The sequence below is a fragment of the Setaria viridis genome, chromosome 4 (assembly GCF_005286985.2).
Source record: "Setaria viridis chromosome 4, Setaria_viridis_v4.0, whole genome shotgun sequence".
NCBI classification, from domain to species: Eukaryota; Viridiplantae; Streptophyta; class Magnoliopsida; order Poales; family Poaceae; genus Setaria; species Setaria viridis.
Window position 1 is genome coordinate 3,534,555 of NC_048266.2, and position 24,048 is coordinate 3,558,602.

Here is a 24,048-nt window from a genome sequence, read left to right on the forward strand (position 1 = left end):
GGGTGAGATTTAGCTTTTCCAGTTCAGAAATCTGAAACTTTAACAAAAATCAAATTTTGCATAAAAAATCTTTTCTTCCGATCTGCCTTCAGTGTAAAAACTGGACCATTTGGTCGTGAGGCGAGAGTTATACTCCTTTATGAGTTCCGAAACCAATCACACTGAACTCTCAATCCGGTTCCTGAAAGACAACCAACCACTAGCTGAATCATTTCACATTTTCACCTGTGATGCGATTTAACGGCGACGAACTGACAGCTGACGTGGCGTGTAAAACATGATGAGCTTTGAGCACCATTGTCAACACATGGTTTTCACCTTTTCACTATACGGGCATACGGCTTTCTGGCCGGATAAGATCTTAGCAGCGCCAGAAAAGTAAATACACCCATCCAATAGAAATTCAGATAAATGAAAAAGCCGACTTCTACATGAAAGTACCATGAAAATACTTTTTTCCCCATCTGATAAAGAAACAAATCGCAATAATAACTCTGGATAAAAAAAAGCTGGTGAAAAAATCAAGGCCGGCCGGTAGCTGTAGCTAGACTAGAAATAGCCCCAGGTCAAGGTAGCCGAGAGGGAGACGAGCACGCGTAGCAGTAGTAAAGAGGCGAGTAAATGCCACCCCCTCCTCTCACCAAACCAAGCCAATTCATTCGCCTGCCTCTCTCCTCTCGGCTCGGCCGCTGCTCTGCTCCCGTGCGTGTTTCTTGGGACTACGACCTGCTGGCCCTGGGCTAGTCTCCACTGCTCCCCGAGCAGAGCGACGAGAGAGAACCCGGGCAGGGAGGGGAGGGGGAGGCGTGACATGTAAGCAAGGGACACGCTGAGCTGAAGCCGCAGAGAAGCTGTCGTCCAAGGAGAGAGAGGTAGTGAGAAGAGGGTTGCGTTTGCGTTGCTGTTTCCGCCATGAAGTTCATGAAGCTTGGCTCCAAGCCGGACGCCTTCCAGACCGACGGCAGCGACTCCAGGTGAGCCCGCCGGCCCGGCCGTTCTCCTCTCTTCCACCTGCGCCATTGCAAAGTCCTTGTCTGCCGGCGTGATCGAAGGGAAACGCGTGTTCTTGGCCCAGCTCCTCTCCTGCTATCCTGTCTTTCAGAGATGGCTTGCAAGCAGAGGAAACATCATGCCTTTATTATCTCGCTTTCCTGTTTCGTTAGGAACCAGAGCAATGCAATGTCAGTTGGTTTGGCGCAGTAGCAGGCTTTGTTCTCGATTTTCTAGGCCTCACTCAGATGTGTTCTCGGTCGATCCCTTGGTCTCACCTCTCTTATCTCCAGAAACAGTGCTGCTGCGTTCTCTGCAGCTAGAAAAAAAAGGCTTGCTCTGCAAGCACGAATCTTTCGGCGCGTGTCTGTGAGTTCTTGATTGGTCGAATCGAACTGTTCCGCGGTGATTATTTTTGCGATGTGGGGGCTGCTGCTGGAGTGCTCGAGTACTCGTGAGCTACGTGGTTTCCCTGCGCGGCAGTTGATTTGACCATGGCGCCCACCCTTTTGCTACCAAAAAAAGTCCCTTTTGGCTGCACAAACAAAGCGCAGCAGTTGTAGTTGGTGTGATGAGGATCATGAGGTTACATGTTTTTTACTGGTTGTGATGCGGACCACGAGATTCCAGTGTATGTTTGATTCATGTTCTTCCCCTTTGTCTTTTAAAAAAAGGGAATGTTCTTCCCCTTTGTCTCAAACCACATGGCCATGGCCCATAGCCAAGAGATCTTGGACTTATTCCTAACCTGCAAAGGCTTGTCTTCATTTTTTTCTTTATTTTTCTGATAAAGTGTATCTGTATGTGAGTATTTCTTGACTTCAACACGAATATTCAGCCAGAGGAAGATTTTTTTTAAAAAAAATCGGTTACTTGAATTACTGTATCTATTTCTCACGGAAAGCAGGAGACATTCACTTCAACTGAAAGTTTTACCTGTTGTGCTGTGCTGACTCGGAGATGTTGTTTCTGTATGTTAACCAGCTACCTGCTTTGCACGTTCTGATAAATGCCTGCAAATTGTGTTGTGTAACCTTCGTGGTCTAGGAATGACTACTGACCTAGTGACAAGAACACCAGTTTTAGCCTTCTAGACTTGCAGGAAATCCTAACTCTTCTTACTTCCCAAGGATTTTTCGACTTTTTCCCTTCTTTCATGTGCAATATTCTCTTCTTATCAGTGTCCATTAGCAATTATGTAATGCTGACCAAGTGAATATCATATTCTCATGCAGATATGTGCTGTCGGACCTTCCGTCAGATATCGTCGTCCATGTCGACGATGCAAGGTTCTATCTGCACAAGGTAATCCCATACAATTTTACTAAGTTACGGACCAAAGTAGGTTACATTGTTGATTGTTGTGCCCTAAGGCACTTCCTGTACTTGAGAATTAAAACAATGAATCCGCCAATGTACAGCTATCAGCACACTAGAAGATGCTGCAATAGTAACATCTTTTGTCAGAATGCCAGTTGTAGTTTGGATCTTTGTTGCTTTCAGAATCTTTCCCACGGTTTCATTAGATCATGCTTCAATTCCATGGATACCTTCTATTCTGCTAGGTGACAGCAATGCATGTATCATGCAAATTAAAAAAATTCCACTTGTTGAATCTGATGAAAGATTTAATGCTACAGCAAATCGACACATGTTTACTGATCAATTATATAACCATTTTGCTGTAAGAATTTTGATGAATTACTCTCTGAAATTTTGGTCGTTTTGCTGTCTATTTGCAGTTCCCTCTTCTCTCCAAGAGTAGCTTGTTACAAAGGTTGATAATTGAGGCCAGTCAGAACGGCACTGACGAAGTTGTCATACAAGACATTCCTGGTGGAGTGAAAACCTTTGAAATCTGCGCAAAGTTCTGCTATGGCATGGTGGTGACCCTCAATGCATACAACGTTGTTGCTACAAGGTGTGCAGCAGAGTACCTTGGGATGACCGAGGATGTTGAGAAGAGCAATCTGATATTTAAGATGGAGGTGTTCCTGAATTCTGGCATCTTCAGAAGCTGGAAGGATTCAATCATAGCCCTCCAGACCACTGATGCACTGTTACCTTGGTCAGAGGAGCTAAAGTTGGTCGGAAGATGCATAGATTCCATTGCTACCAAAGCTACCGTTAACCCATCGAATGTAATGTGGTCATACACCTACAACAGGAAATCTGCATCCTCCGATGAGATAGTTGAAGCTCGCAAAAGCTCGCATTCAGTTCCCAAGGACTGGTGGGTTGAAGATCTGTGTGAACTGGATGTAGACCTATACAGGCGTGTCATGGTTGCAGTGAAGTCAAGGGGGAGGATCCCCTCTGATGTTGTTGGAGAAGCACTCAAGGCATATGCTGCTAGATGGCTTCCTGAATGTTGCGACATGCTGGTGGACGATGTCTACACTGAATCATACAAGCACCTCCTTGAAACAATTGTTTGGCTATTGCCCTCGGACAAGGGATCTTCAGGGATCCCATGTCGTTTCTTCCTGAAGCTGCTGAAAGTCACTGTCCTGATTGGAGCTGGAGAGCTCCTGAAGGAAGAACTGATGGATAGGATTGTCTTGCAGCTCCACAAGGCTTCAGTCAATGATCTTCTGATCCCTTACAAGCCTCCAGCACAGACAATTTATGATATTCAGCTAGTTCAGACACTCATCAGTAGGTACATGAGGCACGCCGGAGTAGCTGAAGATGGGATTTTTCTCAACAACCTTGACCAGGAGATGTTTGAGACGAATGTAGACAACGAGTCTCTGGTAGCACTATGCAAGCTGGTCGACAGGTACTTAGCTGAAGTCGCCTCTGATCCAAATCTGTCAGTTTCAAGCTTTGTGGATTTGGCGACTTCAATGCCTGAATCTGCTAGAACAACACACGATGGATTATACACCGCTGTTGATGTGTTTCTGAAGGTACGTCTCACAGCAAGATCAGCTGATTTTGAATTATCATATTTCATCATATGACGCTCATTATGCTTTTAACGCTTTTTTTGAAAACTGAGACACCTAAAAAAATCGTTTGCTTGCGATGTTCAGCTGCATCCCGGCCTACCCAAGACGGAGAAGAGGAAGATCTGCGGCCTGATGGACGTGAAGAAGCTCTCCAAGGGGGCGTGCATCCACGCGGCGCAGAACGACCGGCTCCCGCTCCGCGTGGTGGTCCAGGTCCTCTTCTTCGAGCAGCTCCGCGCCGCGGGAGCCGCCGCCTCGGCCGCGGCGGGGCCCAACGGCAGCGTGGCACGGTGCATGGCGCGCCTGGAGGAGGAGGAGGACGACGAGGACGGCGGCTGGAAGGAGGGCCGCGCGCTGCCAGAGCCCCCGACCCCCGGCGCGCTGAGGAAGCAGCTGGGGAGCCTGAAGCTGGCGGCGGCTGACCATGGCGCCGGCGACGACGGCCGGCGCCTGGTGGCGAGGAGCAGCAGCGTGGCCAACCAGAGCAGCCGGCTGTCGCTGTCGTCGCGGTCGCGGAGGATCTTCGACAAGCTGTGGGTCGGCGGCGCGAAGCTCCCCGGGGAGGCGACCGTCGGTGGGAAGGGGTCGTCGGACACGTCCGGGAGTTCGCAGAGCCCGCGGTCGTCGGCGAAGCCGCTCGAGTCCAAGTCGTCCAGCTCTTCGTCGAGGAACCGGCGGTACTCGGTCTCGTAGGCCGGCCGGCCGGCCGGCGGCGGAGCCTGTACAGAGGAAGGAGGAGGAGCCTGGTCCAAGCCCAACGCGGAGGATCATGAACTGCTGCTAACTTTCAGAGACTCTGCTTATCCGTGCTGTATGCAGCTAGAAATCCTTGTTCCGTCCAAGACGACTCCCAGTCCCCGGCCGCTCTGATCTTGGGACGACCCCTGCTCTCTGTAACAGACTTGGCAATTATGCTTGACCCGGAGATCTGGCGGCAGTCCAGTCCTTTTGGTGGCTCTGTTTGACGGCTGTCACTCGTGACATGAAGCTTAGCGATCGGACTAGGCCCTGTACTAAATTCCAAGATTAGTTAAGAGTATGAACCTTCACGACTTATCGTATCAGTACCAAAGACTCGTGGATTCAGTGGATTTCGTGTGGAATGGATTTGGGCCGTGCCGTCTGCAAGTCGCCGCACAGGATCGCAACAGGCCAGTGCCCAACCGCGCCGCACGCCCCCACCGCGGTCAGGCGGTCAACGGCTCACCGCCCGTTGCAGTGGAACGCCGGTTGATTCGCTGGCCGATGGATCGGCGCCGGCCGCCGGGCGTGCCCGCCTGCTGATCGGCGCGGGGCGGCGGGCAGCGTCCAGCCCGGTTCCGAGTCGCGTAGGGCGCGGCGGCGGACGGAAAGCCGGTGCCCTGGCCGCGGACGGCTCGGCGGACGCGGTGCGGTTTCTGGCTTCTGGCGCCTTTCCCCCGCGGGCCGCGGGCGCAGCATCATGATGGGCCATGCCATTACGCACCACGCACGGCCTACCAACCCACCACGGCCTGCCCTCACGGACTACGGCCCATCGAATAGAGGTCGCCACGGGGGGCAGTCCAGTGGCTCCGACGAGGCGACGACGGGACGGGCTCAGAGGTCCGTCACTCCGTCCGTTTCAGGTGCCGGTTACCGGCCGGCGGCCGACGGCGACGCGGGGGTTGGTGGCGCGGGGGTTGGTCACCCCGTGCGCCCCCCCCAACAACAATCCAAGACGTCTCGATCGGCGATCGCTGACGGCACCAGGCGTGGCGGTTCCAGTGACGGTCACGGCATCGTGTCTCCGAATCTCTGGAGCCGAAAACTACCGGGACCACCACCGTATAACGCACGCGTGATGATAACTCGATAAGCAATGGAGGTGGTTTAGCCTTGACGAAATGTACAAGCTGTGCTACTCTTCTTCCACGCGGTACAAAATTAGGCTGCTTTACGTCCTGCAGGGGTACATGAATGTATCATGTATGTGTACGCTAATGGTTCGCATGCAAGCAACAACCTTGAAGCCCAGAAAATAAGGAGCAACTTCTTCCACAAAAAGCTCCCTTTTCACAAGCTAAGCACCTGAGCGCTGATCACAGTGGATCGATCGAGCTGGTGCTGGTTTGCCTCACACCACGTTTCTTTATTTCATTTAGGGGCAGCTTTACGGTTTACGCCACGTCAAGCTGCGCTTTGAGATGCTTAGCGGCAGCACGAAATCGTGCAGGCATGCTCAGCACATTTGAAGACATGATCAGGTACCATTTTTGCATGATGCACCGTACCGTATATCCCCGTACAACAAAAGCAGTTCAGATATGATTATACTAGTACTAGCTGGGTCCTTCTCCGAATGAACCGTGTGCAGGGCACCGTCGCACCGACATCGCCGGATCATGGAGAATCATAGCACGAGATTCATGTACACCGGTGATCATCACTATATGTAATGCAATTAAGAATCAAGGAATCGTTGTTCGAAGATGCAGCGAGTATCTAATAGACAGATGACGCGTTCTATCATGTCACTTTGCTTCTTTTTTTTTTCTTTTCCTGAGCAACATGGCACTTTGCTTTGCCGGTAAGTCTTTGCGAAAAGCAAGCCAGAAAACATCCTTCTTGTGAGTGTACCTAAAACATGTGCGATGTCGATTGGCAGGCAGGTGCCCGTCGTCGCTGCGTCTCCGGAGTAGTGACTAGGGCAGACTGTGTTAAGACTAGACCTGACCGTGTCAATGCCATGACGAACGCGCACCGGAAACAGGCGAACCCAGGGGGAGAGATCCCCTACCACTACCACTGCTAGTCCGCTACCACCACGCCACCAACTCCAGCCAGGCTCTCGGCGGAAACAACCCGAAGTGTCACCTATAAATACCTCACCAAACACACAGATAGAGAGAGGCAGCCGAGGGAGAGAGGGAGAAAGATAGCCTAGCTAACCCCTTGGAGGGTTGTTTAATTTCACCTGCCAGTAACAGCAACGCAGTAGCCGGCTGGCCGCGGGCGAGGGCGCGTGATCGACATGACGCCCGTCGACGGCGGCGACGCGGCGGCGGCAGAGGAGGAGGTGGTGCCGGCGGCGCCGCCCGGGTGCGGGCAGACGGTGTGCGTGACCGGCGCCGGCGGGTACATCGGGTCGTGGATCGTCAAGCTCCTGCTCGAGCGGGGATACGCCGTCAGGGGCACCGTGCGCAACCCTGGTACGCATCGGACGGACGTTCTCCTTCATCATCGACGACGCAGTGATAACCTCCCGTGCTTGATTTATTTTATTTTGTTGCCATTATTGATGAGCTGGTATATTTTGTCTCTTTCCCTCCATGGTGAGACAGATGACGCGAAGAACGCGCACCTGAGGGCGCTCCCCGGCGCGGCGGAGCGGCTGGAGCTGTGCCGGGCCGACCTGCTCGACTACGACGCCATAAGGGCGGCCGTCGCCGGCTGCCACGGCGTCTTCCACACCGCGTCGCCGGTGACCGACGACCCGGTACGTGCCACGTAGACATGATTTGTGAAACGGAAAGCTGTATCGATCCGTTGTAGTCGTCCGCAACGTGTCGCGTATCCCGGCCCGTAGGGACGGTTACTAGCTGGTAATTAAACACGGAATCCGCCGAAGGAGGCAAGAGATTATGTACGAGATCACGAAATCCTCAAAATTTAATTTCAAGATTTGTGCACTTAGGCCCACTCCTCAGTGACCTGTAGATCGATAGCTGTTCCGTGCTCATCCAAATCCAAAGTTGCATGGCGTGCATGCATGCATGTAGCCCCACATGATGATAAGGTGGTCCCCACGCGCAGGAGCAAATGGTGGAGCCGGCGGTGCGGGGCACGCGCCACGTCATCGACGCCGCGGCGGAGGCCGGCGGCACGGTCCGCCGCGTGGTGCTGACGTCGTCGATCGGCGCCGTCGCCATGGACCCGAACCGCGCGGCGGACGCCGTCGTGGACGAGTCGTGCTGGAGCGACCTCGACTTCTGCAAGGCCACCAGGAACTGGTACTGCTACGGGAAGGCGGCGGCGGAGAAGGCGGCGTGGGAGGCGGCGGCGGCGCGCGGGGTGGACCTGGTGGTGGTGAACCCGGTGCTGGTGCAGGGCCCGGCGCTGCAGCCGGCGGTGAACGCCAGCCTCATGCACGTGCTCAAGTACCTCGACGGGTCGGTGAGCACGTACGCCAACGCCGTGCAGGCGTACGTCCACGTCCGCGACGCCGCCGACGCGCACGTCCGCGTCTTCGAGGCGCCCGGCGCCGCCGGCCGGTACCTCTGCGCCGACGCCGTGCTCCACCGCGAGGACGTCGTCAGGACCCTCCGCAAGTTCTTCCCCGAGTACCCCGTCCCGGAAAGGTCAGTGACGCACCTGAGATAGCTAGCTGCTTTCAAGTTAATTTCATTCAAGAGGTGAATAATTAATGCATGCGTGTCGCTGTCTATCGCTTTAGAATTCAAATGGCAAAGTGGAAAGATAAAAACGTGTCAAGTTGTCAATAGATAGTGCTCACGTGCGAGTTTTGTTTGAATTTTATGGGCTGCGGATTTGGATAGCAAGTGCAGGTGCGTCACTTTGTCAAGGATGAAAGTGCTGGTTCCTGGCGGTAGAGTTACGTAGGACATACTTCAAAAAACGATGGTGAAATATTTGGCCGAGTCTTTCTTTTGGTGTATCGGAGTCCAATGGCTGGGCACTTCTTGGCTACATATTTGACACTTATTGAGACGCTTTTGCCATTATTTTTCGCCTTTTTCGTCGATCAACGATGAGGATCAATCAATCAGGGATTGTAAATTCCTTTTGCTGTAAAACATCTGACTTTTGCTTGACACACGAAACTGCAGGACCTTTTTGGTTTTTCAAACTTTATGCAGCTAGCTAAACAGTACTTTAAAATTAGGGAATGATTCATGTATACAATCCGTTTGTACAAGCACGTTTTTAACCAAGTAATCAAATGCCTTTAGTTTATTAATGAACCAACAACGAGATGGTCATTTAAGCTGACGTGGTTGTACATATAGCAGCAACCCTTAAAATTGCGCAAAAAATACGCTTGAATTCGTTTTTCCTTGAAATATAATGAATCATGCACAATCTATAAAATGGGAAACATGAGTAAAAAATATTTCAGGATTAAGAATTCAAGATCTTCAATTATGCTCTAGTCAAATATATGCACACACACACACACACATATACATACATACATACATACATACATACATACATACATACATACATACATACATACATACATACATACATACATACATACATACATACATACATACATACATACATACATACATACATACATACATACATACATACATACATACATACATACATACATATATATATATATATATATATATATATATATATATATATATATATATATATATATTCTGAATGAATCTTCAGAAGAATGAATGATACCGATCTCCTGCACCTGCTTGACAGATGTTGCTAACATCTCATCTACCAACCGAAGAGCTAAGCTGGTAGGAGTGTATTACTTACTAGCTGTTCTTCGATTGCATTGCGTTGCAGGTGCTCTGACGAGGTGAACCCAAGGAAGAAGCCGTACAAGATATCGAACCAGCGGCTGAGGGATCTGGGCCTGGAGTTCACGCCGACGGCGCAGGCCCTGTACGAGACCGTCATATGCTTCCAGGAGAAGGGCATCCTGCCAGTCCCTGCTGCTGCCCCTGCCCTGTCGTCATCCCCGCAGCCCTGATCTACACAATCCAGCAAGGCTGGCCCTGCAGAAACAATCAGCATATGGCATGCAAACTATCATTTCAGTTCGTCGATCGGTTTGGTTAAAAAAAGAATTATGTACCATTGTGGGCTCAAGTGATCAGAGCGTTAAGATTCGACAGTAATTAGCAATTGGGTTTCTATGTCTGTAGATAGGTTTGGTCTCTAAATAAGCAAATGAAAGGAGATGGCATGTAGTATGATACTACTATATTTGTTTGAGTACAACCGTTTGCCAAACTTTTTCCAATTTATCATGAGTAGTAGTGCTTGGTTCGTGCCACAACTTTAATGTGCCGCAATTTTTCAGCTATGCACCAACAAATTGTTGGCCACCCTCGTCTTAAGACTGCCGACTTCTTTTTTTGACCTTGTTTGCATGGTAAGGAATAATGCTTTTTTAGATGATCAGAGAACATTTTCCTGCTAAATATTCGATATTCAAATGTTACAAGTAATTACTGAGTTCATGTCCAGTTGTCCATCATGTATATAGGGAACATCATGTCTCCAGCCTAGTCATGACTCATGACTTCAAACTAGAGAGGATTATTCAGTAGAAGTTCAGTGTCGAGCACTCATCTGATTTCCATCCATTGGTCGAGCTACTTTCCTTCTTTCCAGCGCCTAACGCCCTCTGTGCTCACCTCCTGAACCTCATGAGCTAGATGGATGCACACATCTACTGAAAATTTCAATGTTTTCGGTCAGCTGATCGGAGACTTTTCGAGAGAGATAGAGTATGTAAGACTGATGCGAGATTCTTTTAATTATTTTCCTTGGTGTTCCCTCAAAGGATTTATGCTTGATTTTAATTAGTGTGACCAAAGACTATCCACAGCTATCACCGAAGCCTCGTTTCAGTTGCTTTCCTGATTGGAGATGCCGGCCGGTATACCCCAGCATACAATGCTCCTTGATTAGCTCTAGCAATGACTTCAAATCCTCAAATAGTCGTAGGCCTGTTCGCTTCAGCTTATAAGCCGGCTGAAAAGCTGAAATGGCTGATTTGTTGTGAGAGGAAAACACTGTTTGGTAGCTGATAAGCCGGCTGAATAAGCTGAAGCGAACAGGCCGCTACACCATTAGCTTCTTCCTTATACGCATACATGTCGTGCCAAATACTTCGCCGCAAGACTGGCGTCACCGGCCGTTGATCAGTAAACAATAGTACTACTCGTTGTCATACTCCAAGCTGTCCTGCCCATGAGGCCATGATGCATTGCTTGCAAGACTGGAAGATGAGTATGCCTTTAAAAAGAAGATGAGTGACAAAGGAAATGATGATGCGTTCGCGTTCATCTGTAGATACATGCTTTGGGATGTTAGATGATTTTAGAGAAAGAACTGCAGGACCTTGAGTAGTACACAACAACTAACAGTAACCTGTCAACATTAACAGCCGGTTTTCGTTCATCACGGAAATAAATACGTGGTGATTACCGCAGGATTGAGAATCAGTCACAATAGGTCATAGCTATTGAGAACATTTGAGCTAAAAACTAAAGCAGTCAATTCTTCATGTGATGGTATAGGATGTGACCATTTACAAGTTTTATAACCGGAAAAATTGAAAGGTGAATCACATACACAAGTTACATGCTTGCAAGCTAGAGAGTTTGCTTTAGTACATCACATTAGCACGTTTATTCGTCAAAGGCTCAAAGCACGTGCTTCAGGAAAATTAGGGTGAAATAGTCCAGGCAGCTTATATAGAAATCAGAGCTAGAATTTGGCTGTGTATATCCACATGTGGATATAGATGCCGGATTTTTATCCATTATCTACAAAACGTCCCGTCAGCTGCTGGGAGGATTTCGAGTTGTCCATTTGAATCTAGGCTATAGTACTACGACTACTATACTCAAAATGATGAAATTACCTTAAAAAAACCTGACACGTCTCCTTTTTAAGAAAGGCACAATTGGGATGCATGAAATATTTTAAAGATGTTATATCAGAGGTATGAATTTAGCAAAAAAAAAAAAAAGCTAGTGCGATGATAAGTTAGTTGCTATTGGCATGAGCAAGGTGGGAGAGGGGGTGCAGGGGGTTAGATTGAGGATTTGGGTTTCATATGGTCCACTAGGGCTAGAACGCAGTGGTTTAAACTAACAGTAAGGGCTAAGAGAGCAATGCTAAGGTAGTGGCGGGGGATCGTTAAAGATGCTTAGCAACAATCCGCCAAACCCAAGCTTACGAGCTGAGACGACACAGATCCAGCAACAGATAGGTGTAGAAAGGCATAGTTGGAGTTAAGCTTTATATTGGTTCTTATCAAGCAAAGAGAACTTATTAATATTACGAGGGAAAAGGTGGCATGCCGATGACTCGATTGAAGGGCCTGTCGGACAGAGCTTCAAATTAAGAATTCCTAGAGATAAGCAAAAGTCCCCCAGTTTTGAGTTAGACTAAAAGTATAAACTTATGTTGATTTTATTTTAATCTACAAAGTCCAAACCCGATATAGAACACGATAGAGGAGAAATGCTATGCTCGCGTCTTCTTTAGCATCTTCATATGTATAAGGTTTTTGCTTTATTAAATGGTTTTTATGTATAAGCTTAAGGCCAACCGAGTGATCTACATCCTTTACAAATGCAAGACTCTTTAATTTTATCCTAAGTAGAACTTCTCTAACTTTTACCAAATTTATGCAAAAAAAAATAAAAGAATATATTTTAATATCTGTGATACCAAATAAATACGCTAAGGGTTTAATGAAATTAAGTTGATATTGTACATTTTGCTGCATCTTTTTATAAATTTTATCAAAGTTAGAGAAGTTTGAGTTAGGATAAAATTAAAATGGTTAACATTTTGGAACAGAGGGTTTATATATTTAAACCAGAATTATGAGTGCATCCTAATTTTTTTTATCGGACAATATATATCCCAACTTTCTATGAGAATCACTGCTTGCAGTTGGGCCCACCACTGCTCTTCAGTAAACCTTTAGTCCTTTACCGCATCTAGCCACACCGCACGGCTGTAGCTCATAAAATCCACACGCAGGAGAAAAATGCTGGAGCCGGTGGTGCAGGGCACACGCTACGGGCTTGTTTGGTTTCAGCTTGGGCGGAGATGACTGAGCCAGGGCAGCTCGATCTAGCCCCATGCGCTTGTAATCGAATGCCTGAGGGCGCTGCCTGGTTACGCAGGTTTGCCAGGACCTCAAAAAAAAAAAAACCCTACGTCATCGATGCCGCGGCAGAGGCCGGCACGGTTCGCCGCGCCGTGCTGACGTCGTCCATCGGCGCAGTCGCCGTGGATCCCAACCGCTCGCCGGACGCCGTCGGAGACGAGTCGTGCTGGAGCGACCTCGAATTCTGCAAGAACACCAAGGTTTGAAATCCTATACCATCTCCATCATCGAGGATATCGGCGCCGCTGATTCGCATGCATACATATGCTCGATCACCGTCGCCGCTGTGAATTGTGATGTCACATGTCAGAACTGGTACTGCTACGGGAAGGCGGCGGCGCGCGGGGTGGACCTGGTGGTGGTGGACTGGTGGTGCCGGTGCTGGTGCAGGACCCGGCGCTGCAGCCGGCGGTGAACGCCAGCCTGGCGCACGTGCTAAGTACCTCGACGGGTCGATGACGACGTTCGCCAACGCCGTGCAGGGGTACGTCCACGTCCGCGACGCCGCCGGCGCGCACGTCCTCGTCTTCGAGGCGCCCGGCGCCGCCGGCCGTTACACCTGCTCCGACGCCGTGCTTCTCAGGGGGACGTCGTCGGGATCCTCCGCCGCTTCTTCCCGGGGTACCCGCCGTCCCCGATAGGTCAGTACTCAGAACTCAGTCGGTAGGGTTGACCGCTGACTCGATTATTCTCAGGCTTTTCTCTGTTTTGTTTATAATTTTTTCAAAAGTTTGAAGGAAAATTTAATTAAAAGCATGAGAATTTGTCAATGTATGATGCTCACGTGCTATCAAGGCTGACGAAAGTGTTGGCAATGGAGTTCACATACTGCTGAACCGATCGTGAAATCTGTTGCCGAGTATGTCGATTTCGTGCGATACGGTACGAGGCTGATGTGATTGTGACGACTCCTCCTGGTGGCACGTCTATGGACTATAGTTGAACATTAATTTGACTTTTTTGCTTAGGAAATGAGGGTGACAGTGGAGTTTGGAGAATTTCTTGCTGCTCTTGGAATAATTCTTATTTACAGCAGTACACACGCCACACGTGTACATGTACCAAATTACGGATAAGTACGTGCATGATAGTTTCAATGGTAATGATGTGTGAATATATAGTTCAGTGATGATCCTTCTGCCCAATGCATAGGTCAGCAGGTTTCGTGTGTTTAACTCCATCCGAACGATTCCTTTTTTCTTAAAAAAAATCTGAACGATTCCTAAGAAGATTCTAAATTTTCGGCCATTCCTGCCGTCATCACGGAACATATACTACACGCGTCTTAGCTAAGCTTGATTAGTGTATATACCGTTCTTGCGTTGCGTCGCAGGTGCTCTGACGAGGTGAACCTCAGGAAGCAGCCTTCTTGCGATGCAAGATACCCAACCAGGCAGGCCCTGTACGAAACCGTCATCTGCTTCCAGAAGGGCATCCTCCCAGTCCATTAGCATATGGCTTGTTACTCTTTAGTGGCTTACGTTGTAAAACTGCAGGTGGCGCATGGGTGGAGAATAATGTGTGTGTATGTATATAATATGTTCCTAAATTAAGTACTGAAAGTTGCATTAAAGAATGCAAAAAGTAATCAGCAATGTGAACTTGTATGTCGGTCCTTGTTCCCCAATAAAGGACATAAAGCAACACAAATATGCCTTAATTTTTGCTGCAACACATTTGGTCCTTGCCAATTTTCGTCTTCAACAACAAAGTTCTTTGACGGAGCGAATTCAAGATCTCAGACTGTATGGTGCAAACTGTAATGCTTATTTATGTGACTATATAGGTCTTGTTTGGCTAGGTTCCTCGTGACTATGGCTCCATCACTGTACAACTGTAAAGGAGCCAAGAAAGTGGCTTCGGGTGCTCCTTCTGTCCCCTAGGTCAAATTGCAAGGAGTTGGAGCCATTTTCACCCCGTGCTATAGTTTTGTGTAGTGAATTAGGAGCTGAAGTCAAGTGTGCGGAGCACCACCAAAGAGCCTCTAACTAAGAGTGTAATCTGGGACCGACAATCCTTTTTTTTTAACGAACAACACTTGACTACGAACAATACTTGACGAGTGCATTTCTATTTTTATAGAAGAAAAAAATACAAAATTATATCCCTAAGAGGCCATAATCAGGCAACCGAAAATAAACTATAGAAAACAACTAAATACCGTGTCGCACACGTAGGAGCACCAACACAAACCCAAGCAAAGGAAGACATACGTCCAGGCACCGAATTTTGCCAACGCTATGCGTGACTGACCGCCACCAAGACACACCGCTCCAAACCAACCTCCAAACCGGCAGCACACCAATCAGTGCACCGGCAAGGAGTGCACTGGGAGAGGGCGAGATAGAAGAAGGGTATGGGACAATAGGCACACAAAGTGCTAGAGTTTTAACTTAACATGGGGAGGAAATAACTTCTATTACTAATTGCAGGATGTAAGATCGAAACTAGAGAGTCACAATATACGAGCTAGTTGCAACAAGATCTAACGTGTTTTAGTTTAAGCATACGTCAAACACACATGATCGCGCGATGCAAAAAGGAAAAGGACAATGAGTATGGAAATATTTAAAGTATTCGGTAGCCAAGTCTATCACAGCATGGTAAAGATTATTACAAAGCATCTGATGAACAAAGGGTCTTATGTTAGAAGATGAACATTATGTTTTTTAAACGAAGAAAATGAACATATGAGAGAGCAAAATTGCTAAGACATTTTGATTTTGGACGTGGGCTACAAATTTATCCATGGGTTTCTAGAACTTATGTGTATTTTAAAATATTTATGTCTCATAAAATTGCTAGCCCATACGTGCTGGGAGCACGGGTTAAAATGAAGCTGCTTCCGCCATCGTGTGATAAATCACCATAGTACTCTCTACATATGCACGTCTGCGCAGTTGGTCGCGTGTAGTCGGTGGCCGTCCATGTCTGCTTCGCAGTTCGTCAGGCCATGTGCACCCGAAGTGAAATGGCCATAGCGTGTTACCAGAAATGTGCAAAAGATAGCTACATATATCTTTCTCCGGCTAGCTTTGTCCTTATTACCATACGAATAGGATGATATACGCCTATCCTAGTGTGATGCCGATCGATCCAGAGAGCTTCCGGAGATCTGAACATGCGCCAGCTAGCAGTGTTGAAGGCGCCCGGCCATCGCTTAGTCGTTGTCATTACTTGATCATAGCTAGCTCAAGTATATGCCATGCGCCGATCGAGTTGTTTCAACAGAAGCAGGTAAGTTAAAACGTATATTCTTCTAATAATATAAGGGTTCATTGTAACTGTGTAGCTAAGTTCGGAGTTGTAATTGTAACGCAAACAAAATAAAATGTAACTGATGAAGAATACGTGCGAGGGCTGGCCAAAAGGAAACTCAATTCTTGGTAGACACAACCTTTTTTTTTTCTTTGGTTGAAATGGTAGGCGAACTTGTTTATTCAAGATTTCTGGGGGTTTTTTTACTTCAAAGCATAAAATGGTTAATTTGGAATTGTGAGGTATACGCTTAATTTGCATAGATAAAACTCGTCTTGTTAGCTCGATAATGGAATCACTCTTAACTAAACAAGAATAAGGTCGTACTTAATCCAAATGTTCTGAATTTGAACAAAGCTCACTACAAAACTCGCTAGCTCGACCGAAATTTAGGAACATGCCACTATATACTGTTACAATGTTCTAAATTGCTGATGCAGCATCCATGCATGCATGGCAGCAGTGTAAATAGCTAGTTGTGAATTTGATGACCTACCAACCATATGAACACCATCCATGCATGTGATGCATGTACATACCATGTCCTCTGAATAATGGTTTGTATTTTGCAGGTTTCCGCAGGGAGGCGAGACAGGATAGCCACAGGCGTGGGTCACGGCCTTTTTCACCGGCTGGCGAGCTGCTGGATTTAGCTCATCGACAAGGCCCGAGCGAGCTCAACCGTACGTGCAGTGTTTTGGATGTTACCCTACCCTTGAACTTGTGGCAAAGATAGAGCACATGCATGTTTTGGCAAACGCGTGCTACCATCTGCACGGCGTGCTTGCCTGGGCGCCCTTGCTTTTGCTTCTCGTGGGCAAGGTGCGTGGGTGCTTGCAGTGATAACGTGATGGACATGCCCATCACTCGATCTACTCCTACCTACTCCATCCAGTGTTTCTTCAAGGAAACAACACAAGGGCCAAGCCCCTACTGATCAGTCTCCCTCCAAAGTAAAAGGAACAAGCAAGGGGTGGAAATGAGAGAGAAAACACTATCACAGAAGGATTTCCAGGGACCGGTTGAAATGGCATTTGCAAGGGCGGACGCGCCACCCGCTTCTAGCTTTCGCAGCTACAAATAGCTGTTTGCAGGAGCGGGTAAAAGGCTTATCCTTGTAAAGCCGTTTCCAGGGGCGGGTGATGGCGTCACCCGCCCCTGGAAATATTGATCCTGCCAAAAAATTCAGCGATTGGTATTTAAATTTGTCGAATCTGTTTCCCACCAATTTTTAGAACTTTTGGTTCCCACTAATTTCACTCTAACAGTCTAGTGTGCGACCGAATTGAAGAAGCTATAGTGATCGACATAGAATATATGTTACATAAATTCAATTTAAGCATACAAAATAATAATAAGGAAATAGAACCATATATATACATCATTAGAGTGCACATTGACAACATATTTTTCTGCCACTCACGAAGGCTAGCCTTGGCGGTACTCTTGATTCTCCCACTCATCTTCTTGTGCTAATTCATGTTTTGGGTGATAATAGGTACCCATCGGGTTTACCACTTCACGCAAAATGAAATGACATAAATCAGCATCTATATTTAGAAATTGTTGCTCCTGGAGACGTGAATCATGTAGTCAAGGCCTAATCTGCAATTAAAATCCACGAAACAATTAAGGAAGTGTTAGATAGGTGGAAAAGAATGCCATGTACATATATATACATCCCTATATATGAAAGGTAGCCCCTTCATATTCGGGATCAATTGTGTATCTCCCAGGCATCCTGATGTACTCGCACACGTAATACCCGCAGTGTACAGAACCAGATGGTTGCTTGTGGCATGGAAAGTTTGTGCATACAACCATTTCTACCGGTCTCTCGGGGTTATGAATCCCTCCGTTGGTAATGTAGTGCTGGTAAGCCTGTTTTGAAAATAATTAGAAGTTAGTTTATATGTAATCTTTGGAGGGGGGCAATTTGCACAATGTAAGTGTACACAATAAGACTAACTTTTGTAGGATGAATATGAATTCTTTGTAGGTGTTCTGGTCATAATCCAATGAGTGAAATACGGTCACAACTCCGTTCTTTGGTTGTATCATAAAAGTAATCCAGTGACCCCTACAAAAATATTATATAAGGTTTTTTCAGGCACGAAGGAGCAAGTGTATATATTATAACAAATGGTAGAACTTTAGACTCACTGGAAGTTGTAGGGCGCCCATATGTAATGCCTATCTTGCCACTTAGTCATCATATACGCTATGTAGGCTGAAACCCTCCTCGTAGCTTTTTTATGTTGTCCTAGCTTTTCATGGTCATCTCCCCACTTGCTCGGGAAGTTGTTCCTAACTTTGCAAATAGCATAAGGATCAAGATATCCGGCCTTCTCTTTTACAACATGCACGCCATTTTCTTGCATCCAGTGCAATGTATCGCAATTAATTAGTTATGCATAGTACATGTGTAGGTCATAGCATATATACAAGATATTAGCATCGATGAAGCACTTACATGCACCACAATCTGACGAGCTGTAACTCTAGCTCTGAGAGACAGAACACATCATGGATGTCTTGAAAATCAAAGAAGATTTTGCTGAAATCCTCATCGAATAGAGGTCTGAACACATCCGTGGGTACCGTGCTCATATGGTTCTGAGCAAGTCTACATGTCCTCGTGTACCAATTGTGCATCCTTTGCATTTCACCTGAAATCCCGACGATTGCCTAGTCGGGTAGTAACGATTTACCATGCTCAATTTTTCAAGGACAATCCAGTAAATCTGGTATGTCATCGACTCCAATGACCAAGTTGTACTTTGTGCCAGTGTGGGGCTTGGAATATCCCAGCCGTTGGATGTCTTGCGTCTTGTCTGCCGTCTTGGCTGCTTTGTTGCTCGTGTGCCATCTTGCTGCAATGTTTGATCCTTCCTTTTTGTAAGCCCGTATGACTCGAGGCACTAATTGCGGGTGTACTTGTTGTTGCTGTGGCTCCTCTAGTAGGCCCACCTGTTGTTGCTATGGTGATACTTGAGCAGGTGGTGGATGGTCTTCCGGCCAATCCATCGGCTCTGATGCTGCAGCCGGGGATGCCGGTGGTGTGGCCACCCGTTGTTCTTCTGATGCTGCATCCGATGGTGTAGATATTCGTTGTTCTTCTGATGTTACATCTGGTGGTATGGCCACCCGTTGTTCTTCTGATGCTGTAGGCATTGGTGCTGGACCCGACGGTGTCGAGTCCACAAGTGCATGCTCAGAAGGAACCAAAGATAGTATGATATCTCGTTTATGCCACAGTATGGTATTGCCGATGCTTTGTCCAAGGCAATGGATACCTTCCGTAGTAGGAATTTCTATCTCGTGATCATCATAGTTTGAATTAATTTCAATCACTGTTACGCATGCATAATGGTGCGGGATAGTTTTTCCCTTGAACAAACCGCCAACCGGAATTGCAAGGCCCTTGGCAATCTCCTTTGTCTTGCCAGCTCTGCCAACCAGAACGCGCAACGAGCAAGGAGTATTGATGCGTATAGAATCTATCGGATATGGTTGTGCTATCATAAAGCTGACGCTGCTCGAAGCATAAACTTGTGTACTCGCTTGGCCCAATAGCGGATGTGACATCATGACCATCGACATCTGTATATTGGGCTCACCGCTTTATTGCTGCTCTGCAAGTGTTGCTAGCAAAAAGTCCTGAAACCTAGTTTCTAGTGCTTTCTCTATCGCCTCTCTTAGATCGTCCTTGTAACGGGAGTGGCTCTTGTAGGTAGCCCTACCCCTCTCGAACCCATCCTTGATGGTCAACTTCGAGGAAACCCCTTTGATGCGGCCTCCATGCTGTTTCGTCCCAAGGGCCAAACTAAGCACATCTTTATCCCTATTTGGTATGAACTCTCCTTTCCTCTTACGCTCGAAAAGATCGTATATCTTTTCTGCCACCTGATTGTTTTGGATGTTGAACGTAGGTTTACCATCTACTATTGTAGGCTTCCTTGCTGCAAGCCACTGCCAACCACGCTCATCTAAGCCTTCAAAAGGGTCGGGTTGCCCTTGCGGCTATTGGTGCCTCCCTATCCTACCGCCACTTGTTGATCTTCCCTCAGTACCCACCCAGCCCAAGGTGAACTTTATGTATGTTGCTCAGCGCAAGTTCTCTATCCCTCTAGCTTAGGGCTAAAGCTTCCGGAGAGTTCTTTTGCCTTACGAACTCATCCCATTGGGCTGGTGTGATGCTCCCGTATTCATTAAAGGGGGTTAGGCTCTTTTTGACATACTTGTCATTCAGCTCACCCCTTCACCAGCGGAAACTTTCACTGAGCTGCTTCCTGGCATAATGCTTTACGCGTTTCCTGAGTTCTTCTAATCTAGGCAAAATAAATGTTTGTTTCAAAAGCTTCCACATCGCTTCTTTCCTCCTCTCAGGAACCAAGAGCCAATTAGAGATCGAGGGATCCAAAATCTCCTTTGTTCTAATTATTGCTCCTATTGCGTTCCGAAACTTTGAATGCACCATCGGAGGCTCTATGGGCTCTCCTGCTGGGCTGATAACATCGACTCTCCATTTGCCTTCAGGGTATTGGTTTCTTCCTCGCTCACCCCGTCTTTTTTTACTTTGACTCCCAGAGGTTGTAGTTTCAGTTTTGGGAGCCGAGGTGCCACTGTCTTCAAGTTCTTCTTCTTGGGGGTAGGGGGTCGGCGGTGGTGTTTACTCCTTCTGGTGGGAGCCATCTACATGAATCATAAAGTTAAGCAAATCAAAGTCATTACACTTAGTACATTGAAATGTGCACTAAATATTGGGCGGCAAATAGATTCGTCATTACCTCACTTGGATTCGGATTGTAATCCGGATCAAAATCCACCATTGAACGGCCTTCTCTTGGAGGCAAAGGGTGTGGATCTAGAGGATCTTGCCACACGCCCTCTACCCACACCCCTGCTCCTATCTCCGGTCCGTTATTATTTTCGTCCCTAGATCCTACACCAATGTTTGCCTCGTCCTCCCATGACGGCATCTGGGATGCTATTTGGTCCATTTCATTTTGGGACACATCACCTTCATTCGATGCATCCCTTTGGTGTATAAATGGTGAGGAACCCATTTACGAGTTCTACATATAAATTAAAAGGCGATAAATTTATAAATATTTCCATATGGAGTTTGTATTTACTATTTCTCATGCAATATACAATTTACCATTTCACAATTTGCCAAATAATTCACATGCATGCATCCCTATTGAGAATTCACATTTCAAAATTTAAAATTGAATTGACATTCACAATTCAATTGCTTTTCAAAATTTAAAATTGAATTGACATTTCAAAATTTAAAATTGGCATGTGGGGCCTTGCTTTTGAGGGCAGTGCGGCAGTGCTGCTGGCTCTATCGAGTGGCTGCCGCCACCCAGGTCCAGTGGCCGCCATCGGTGCCATCGTGGGAGGACCCGACCCTTTCTTCGTCACCGTGTGTAGTCGATGTGCGGTGGACGTGATCATCTCTACTGTGCCTGCTGTGATCTTCATCCTCGCGAGGGCCTGCCCGCCGCCATCTGGTGGTTGTGGGTATGGCGGCCCGTCCTTGGGATATGGCCACGTACTCGGCCTCCGGCAGGTCCTTGATACCTCTTTCGCGCTGTATGGCGGGAGGTCGATAGATTTCTCGTTGTGGTGATGATATGGTCGTGCAGGAGTTACAGGCGAAAGCTTTACCCGACTGTTGTGTCGGTGTCAGCAATGACGGTGTCGTTTCCCTCCCTTGAGGCATTTGTTGTGATGCTTTATGCAAGGTCAGCAGTTTTCTAGGTGAAAACCTTACTCCGGCTCACTGGATGGGCAACGACAATGTCTCCGACGTCGTGTCCTTCTTGGAGGCGTCGCCTTGGAAGTCCTTTTAGCCTAACATTCATTACCTAAGGTGGAGTCTGTTGTGCGAACGATAGAAGACAAAGATTCAAGTCCGACATCAAGTTTCTAAGCAGACGAAAGATGTGATGGATTGGTACTACATAAAGATAATGCAAGTTAGAAGCATGGACGAATAAGAAGAATGAAGCTTAGTCTTCTATCTTTTTCTTTGTCTTGGAGTTTTCTTTCTTGTGTTTTTGAGCTCCTCATTATTGAGGATTAGAGTTTAAGAATTTTTTGTAACCTTTTGCCGTATATATCCACCATGTGAATATAAAAGGCCGGATTTTATCCTTAATCTAAAAATATTTCTAGTGGAGATATATAACTGAATGCATGAACGTGTTACCGCGTTGAAAACTCAGCAGCTCATGCCTCAAGCATACAGGAGATCGACAAGATGCAAAGGGTTTCGGGAGTTCAGCTTCAGGGTGTGGTAAAAATCAAATACGACCGAGGAGGGAAAGCGATGGATCATTGGACGCGTGTCGACCGGTGTGTGAGAGCAGGCAGTGGGTTGTAGGGTCCAGGCGTGCCATCTCCTCTCTTTTTATACCCTCGCCACTCCCACTCTTCTTCTTCCCGGCCTCACTTGCGCTCTCTGCTGATTCTCCTCTTGCTTGAACACCTCCTGTAGAACCCGATCCAGGCAAAGGAGCCAAGCGCCTCCGTCCCGGCCGCCGCCGGTGAGTCCTTTCTCCCTCCCCTTTCTGTGCCTGGCTGGACGCCTGGACCTTCTAGTGTTGTGTTCATCCTCCGGCAAGCATAGTTGTAGCTATCTTTCTTCTAGTGTTGTGTTATGTTTCCTTTCTATTTAGGTCGGAACCGAATTAATTGAAGAACTCATCACCGTTCATCTCGTGTGTGTAGCTTGGGATCGGAATCACCCATGGCGGACAAGGTGAGAAAGCCTGCAGCTCCGTTGGAGGTGTCCATGGAGAAGGAACCATCGTCTCCGCTGCCTGTTCCGTCCATGGACGACAAGAAGCAGCCTCCTCTGTTGGCCATGGCCGTGGTCCTGGACGTGAAGCTTTCTCCTCCAACGCCGGCGTCCATGGACAAGAAGGAGAAGCCTCCGGCCGTCCTGTTTGTCTGCCTGTGGGCGCTCGCCAACGCCATCTCCTTCGCCGGCAACGCCGTCGCCATGCTGATCATGAACCGCAACCCCTGCACCAAGGTAATAACAATACAATGAACGCTATACTAGTAACAACTCCGATCCTTGGATTTATAGATGTTGCAGTAACATACATGCCCACGCACGCACGTGCAGTCGACGTGGTGGTTCCGGTGCGCGGAGGTGACCCACGCGGCGGCGGCGGAGGCGACCGCCCTGTGGCGCGGGCAGCTGTGGTGCGGCGCGCCCCAGACGGCCGCCGCGGCGCTGGCGCTGGTGCTCACGGGCCGGGGCCGGCGCCGGAGCCGCTGGGCCGTGGCCCTGGCCTTCTTGGCGCTCGTGGCCACCGCCGCCGGCCACTACATGGAAGGCAGGGTGGACCGCATCTTCCTCGCCGCCGCACCGGGGGACGCGTACATCACCGCCGACGTCGTTGGGAGCTTCTTTCTAGTGGTGCTGGACCTGCTCGGCTTCCTCTGCCTCCTCATCCAGCTCGGCGACGGAGGAGAGGAGTAGCCCCAGTCCGGGCCGGGGAAGCATGATGCCTTGCAACTTGCAAGCGTACCTAGATTAGAGCTAGCTAGCTGCTCGATCGTATCGATCTCTGGAAGCTCCGTCATGGATGAGCTCAATAAAATTAAGGGACTTGCTTGCTCATGAGGTACCAATTGTGATCAGTCCAGTCTCCAGTGTCGTAGACTCATAGTACGTCGTCGTGTGGAGTAGAATAATGTGTACTGGTCTGAGATTGTATTCACCAGTACTAATAAGCTGCCATGTACAGATGTACTGTGTATGGAACCTGCATTTGGCAGCTTAATAAGTGAGTATTAGGCTAAAGATCTTCGATAAGTACGTGGAGATGTGAGTCGTGTCCTTTTTGACCGGCAAGGCAACCAAAGCTACTAGCACGCAGAGGATGCCGACATGCAGTGGTGGAATGGTAGCCGAGCCGTGCAGGGTTTTTGTCCCCCGCCTCC

The 24,048-nt window shown here is 47.9% G+C and overlaps 3 protein-coding genes and 1 pseudogene across 3 annotated transcripts; all 4 read left to right on the forward strand.

The window, feature by feature from the left end:
• The first annotated feature begins 570 nt into the window (after positions 1-570).
• On the forward strand, positions 571-5,008 carry LOC117852759 (phototropic-responsive NPH3 family protein NPY1). Its single transcript, XM_034735000.2, has 4 exons — positions 571-974; positions 2,226-2,295; positions 2,733-3,902; positions 4,029-5,008. Exons 1-4 carry the CDS (start codon positions 913-915, stop codon positions 4,635-4,637), a joined length of 1,911 nt encoding a protein of 636 aa, XP_034590891.1. The 5' UTR covers positions 571-912; the 3' UTR covers positions 4,638-5,008.
• A 1,781-nt stretch (positions 5,009-6,789) lies between these two features.
• LOC117852760 (cinnamoyl-CoA reductase 1) lies at positions 6,790-9,928 on the forward strand. Its single transcript, XM_034735001.2, has 4 exons — positions 6,790-7,114; positions 7,247-7,401; positions 7,719-8,263; positions 9,465-9,928. Exons 1-4 carry the CDS (start codon positions 6,937-6,939, stop codon positions 9,649-9,651), a joined length of 1,065 nt encoding a protein of 354 aa, XP_034590892.1. The 5' UTR covers positions 6,790-6,936; the 3' UTR covers positions 9,652-9,928.
• A 2,768-nt stretch (positions 9,929-12,696) lies between these two features.
• LOC117852469 (cinnamoyl-CoA reductase 1-like) lies at positions 12,697-14,270 on the forward strand (annotated as a pseudogene).
• Positions 14,271-22,512: 8,242 nt separating this feature from the next.
• LOC117852761 (uncharacterized) lies at positions 22,513-23,923 on the forward strand. Its single transcript, XM_034735003.2, has 3 exons — positions 22,513-22,637; positions 22,822-23,128; positions 23,225-23,923. Exons 2-3 carry the CDS (start codon positions 22,841-22,843, stop codon positions 23,582-23,584), a joined length of 648 nt encoding a protein of 215 aa, XP_034590894.1. The 5' UTR covers positions 22,513-22,637; positions 22,822-22,840; the 3' UTR covers positions 23,585-23,923.
• The last annotated feature ends 125 nt before the right edge of the window (positions 23,924-24,048 follow it).

Excerpts from the sequence above, each read along its gene's own strand:
- LOC117852759 (XM_034735000.2), top strand. The coding sequence starts at position 913 with ATGAAGTTCATGAAGCTTGGCTCCAAGCCGGACGCCTTCCAGACCGAC. Across the intron at positions 975-2,225 it reads ACCGACGGCAGCGACTCCAG|ATATGTGCTGTCGGACCTTC; the intron begins GTGAGCCCGCCG and ends ATTCTCATGCAG. Across the intron at positions 2,296-2,732 it reads CAAGGTTCTATCTGCACAAG|TTCCCTCTTCTCTCCAAGAG; the intron begins GTAATCCCATAC and ends GTCTATTTGCAG.
- LOC117852761 (XM_034735003.2), top strand. The coding sequence starts at position 22,841 with ATGGCGGACAAGGTGAGAAAGCCTGCAGCTCCGTTGGAGGTGTCCATG. Across the intron at positions 23,129-23,224 it reads ACCGCAACCCCTGCACCAAG|TCGACGTGGTGGTTCCGGTG; the intron begins GTAATAACAATA and ends ACGCACGTGCAG.
- LOC117852760 (XM_034735001.2), top strand. The coding sequence starts at position 6,937 with ATGACGCCCGTCGACGGCGGCGACGCGGCGGCGGCAGAGGAGGAGGTG. Across the intron at positions 7,115-7,246 it reads GGGCACCGTGCGCAACCCTG|ATGACGCGAAGAACGCGCAC; the intron begins GTACGCATCGGA and ends ATGGTGAGACAG. Across the intron at positions 8,264-9,464 it reads GAGTACCCCGTCCCGGAAAG|GTGCTCTGACGAGGTGAACC; the intron begins GTCAGTGACGCA and ends ATTGCGTTGCAG.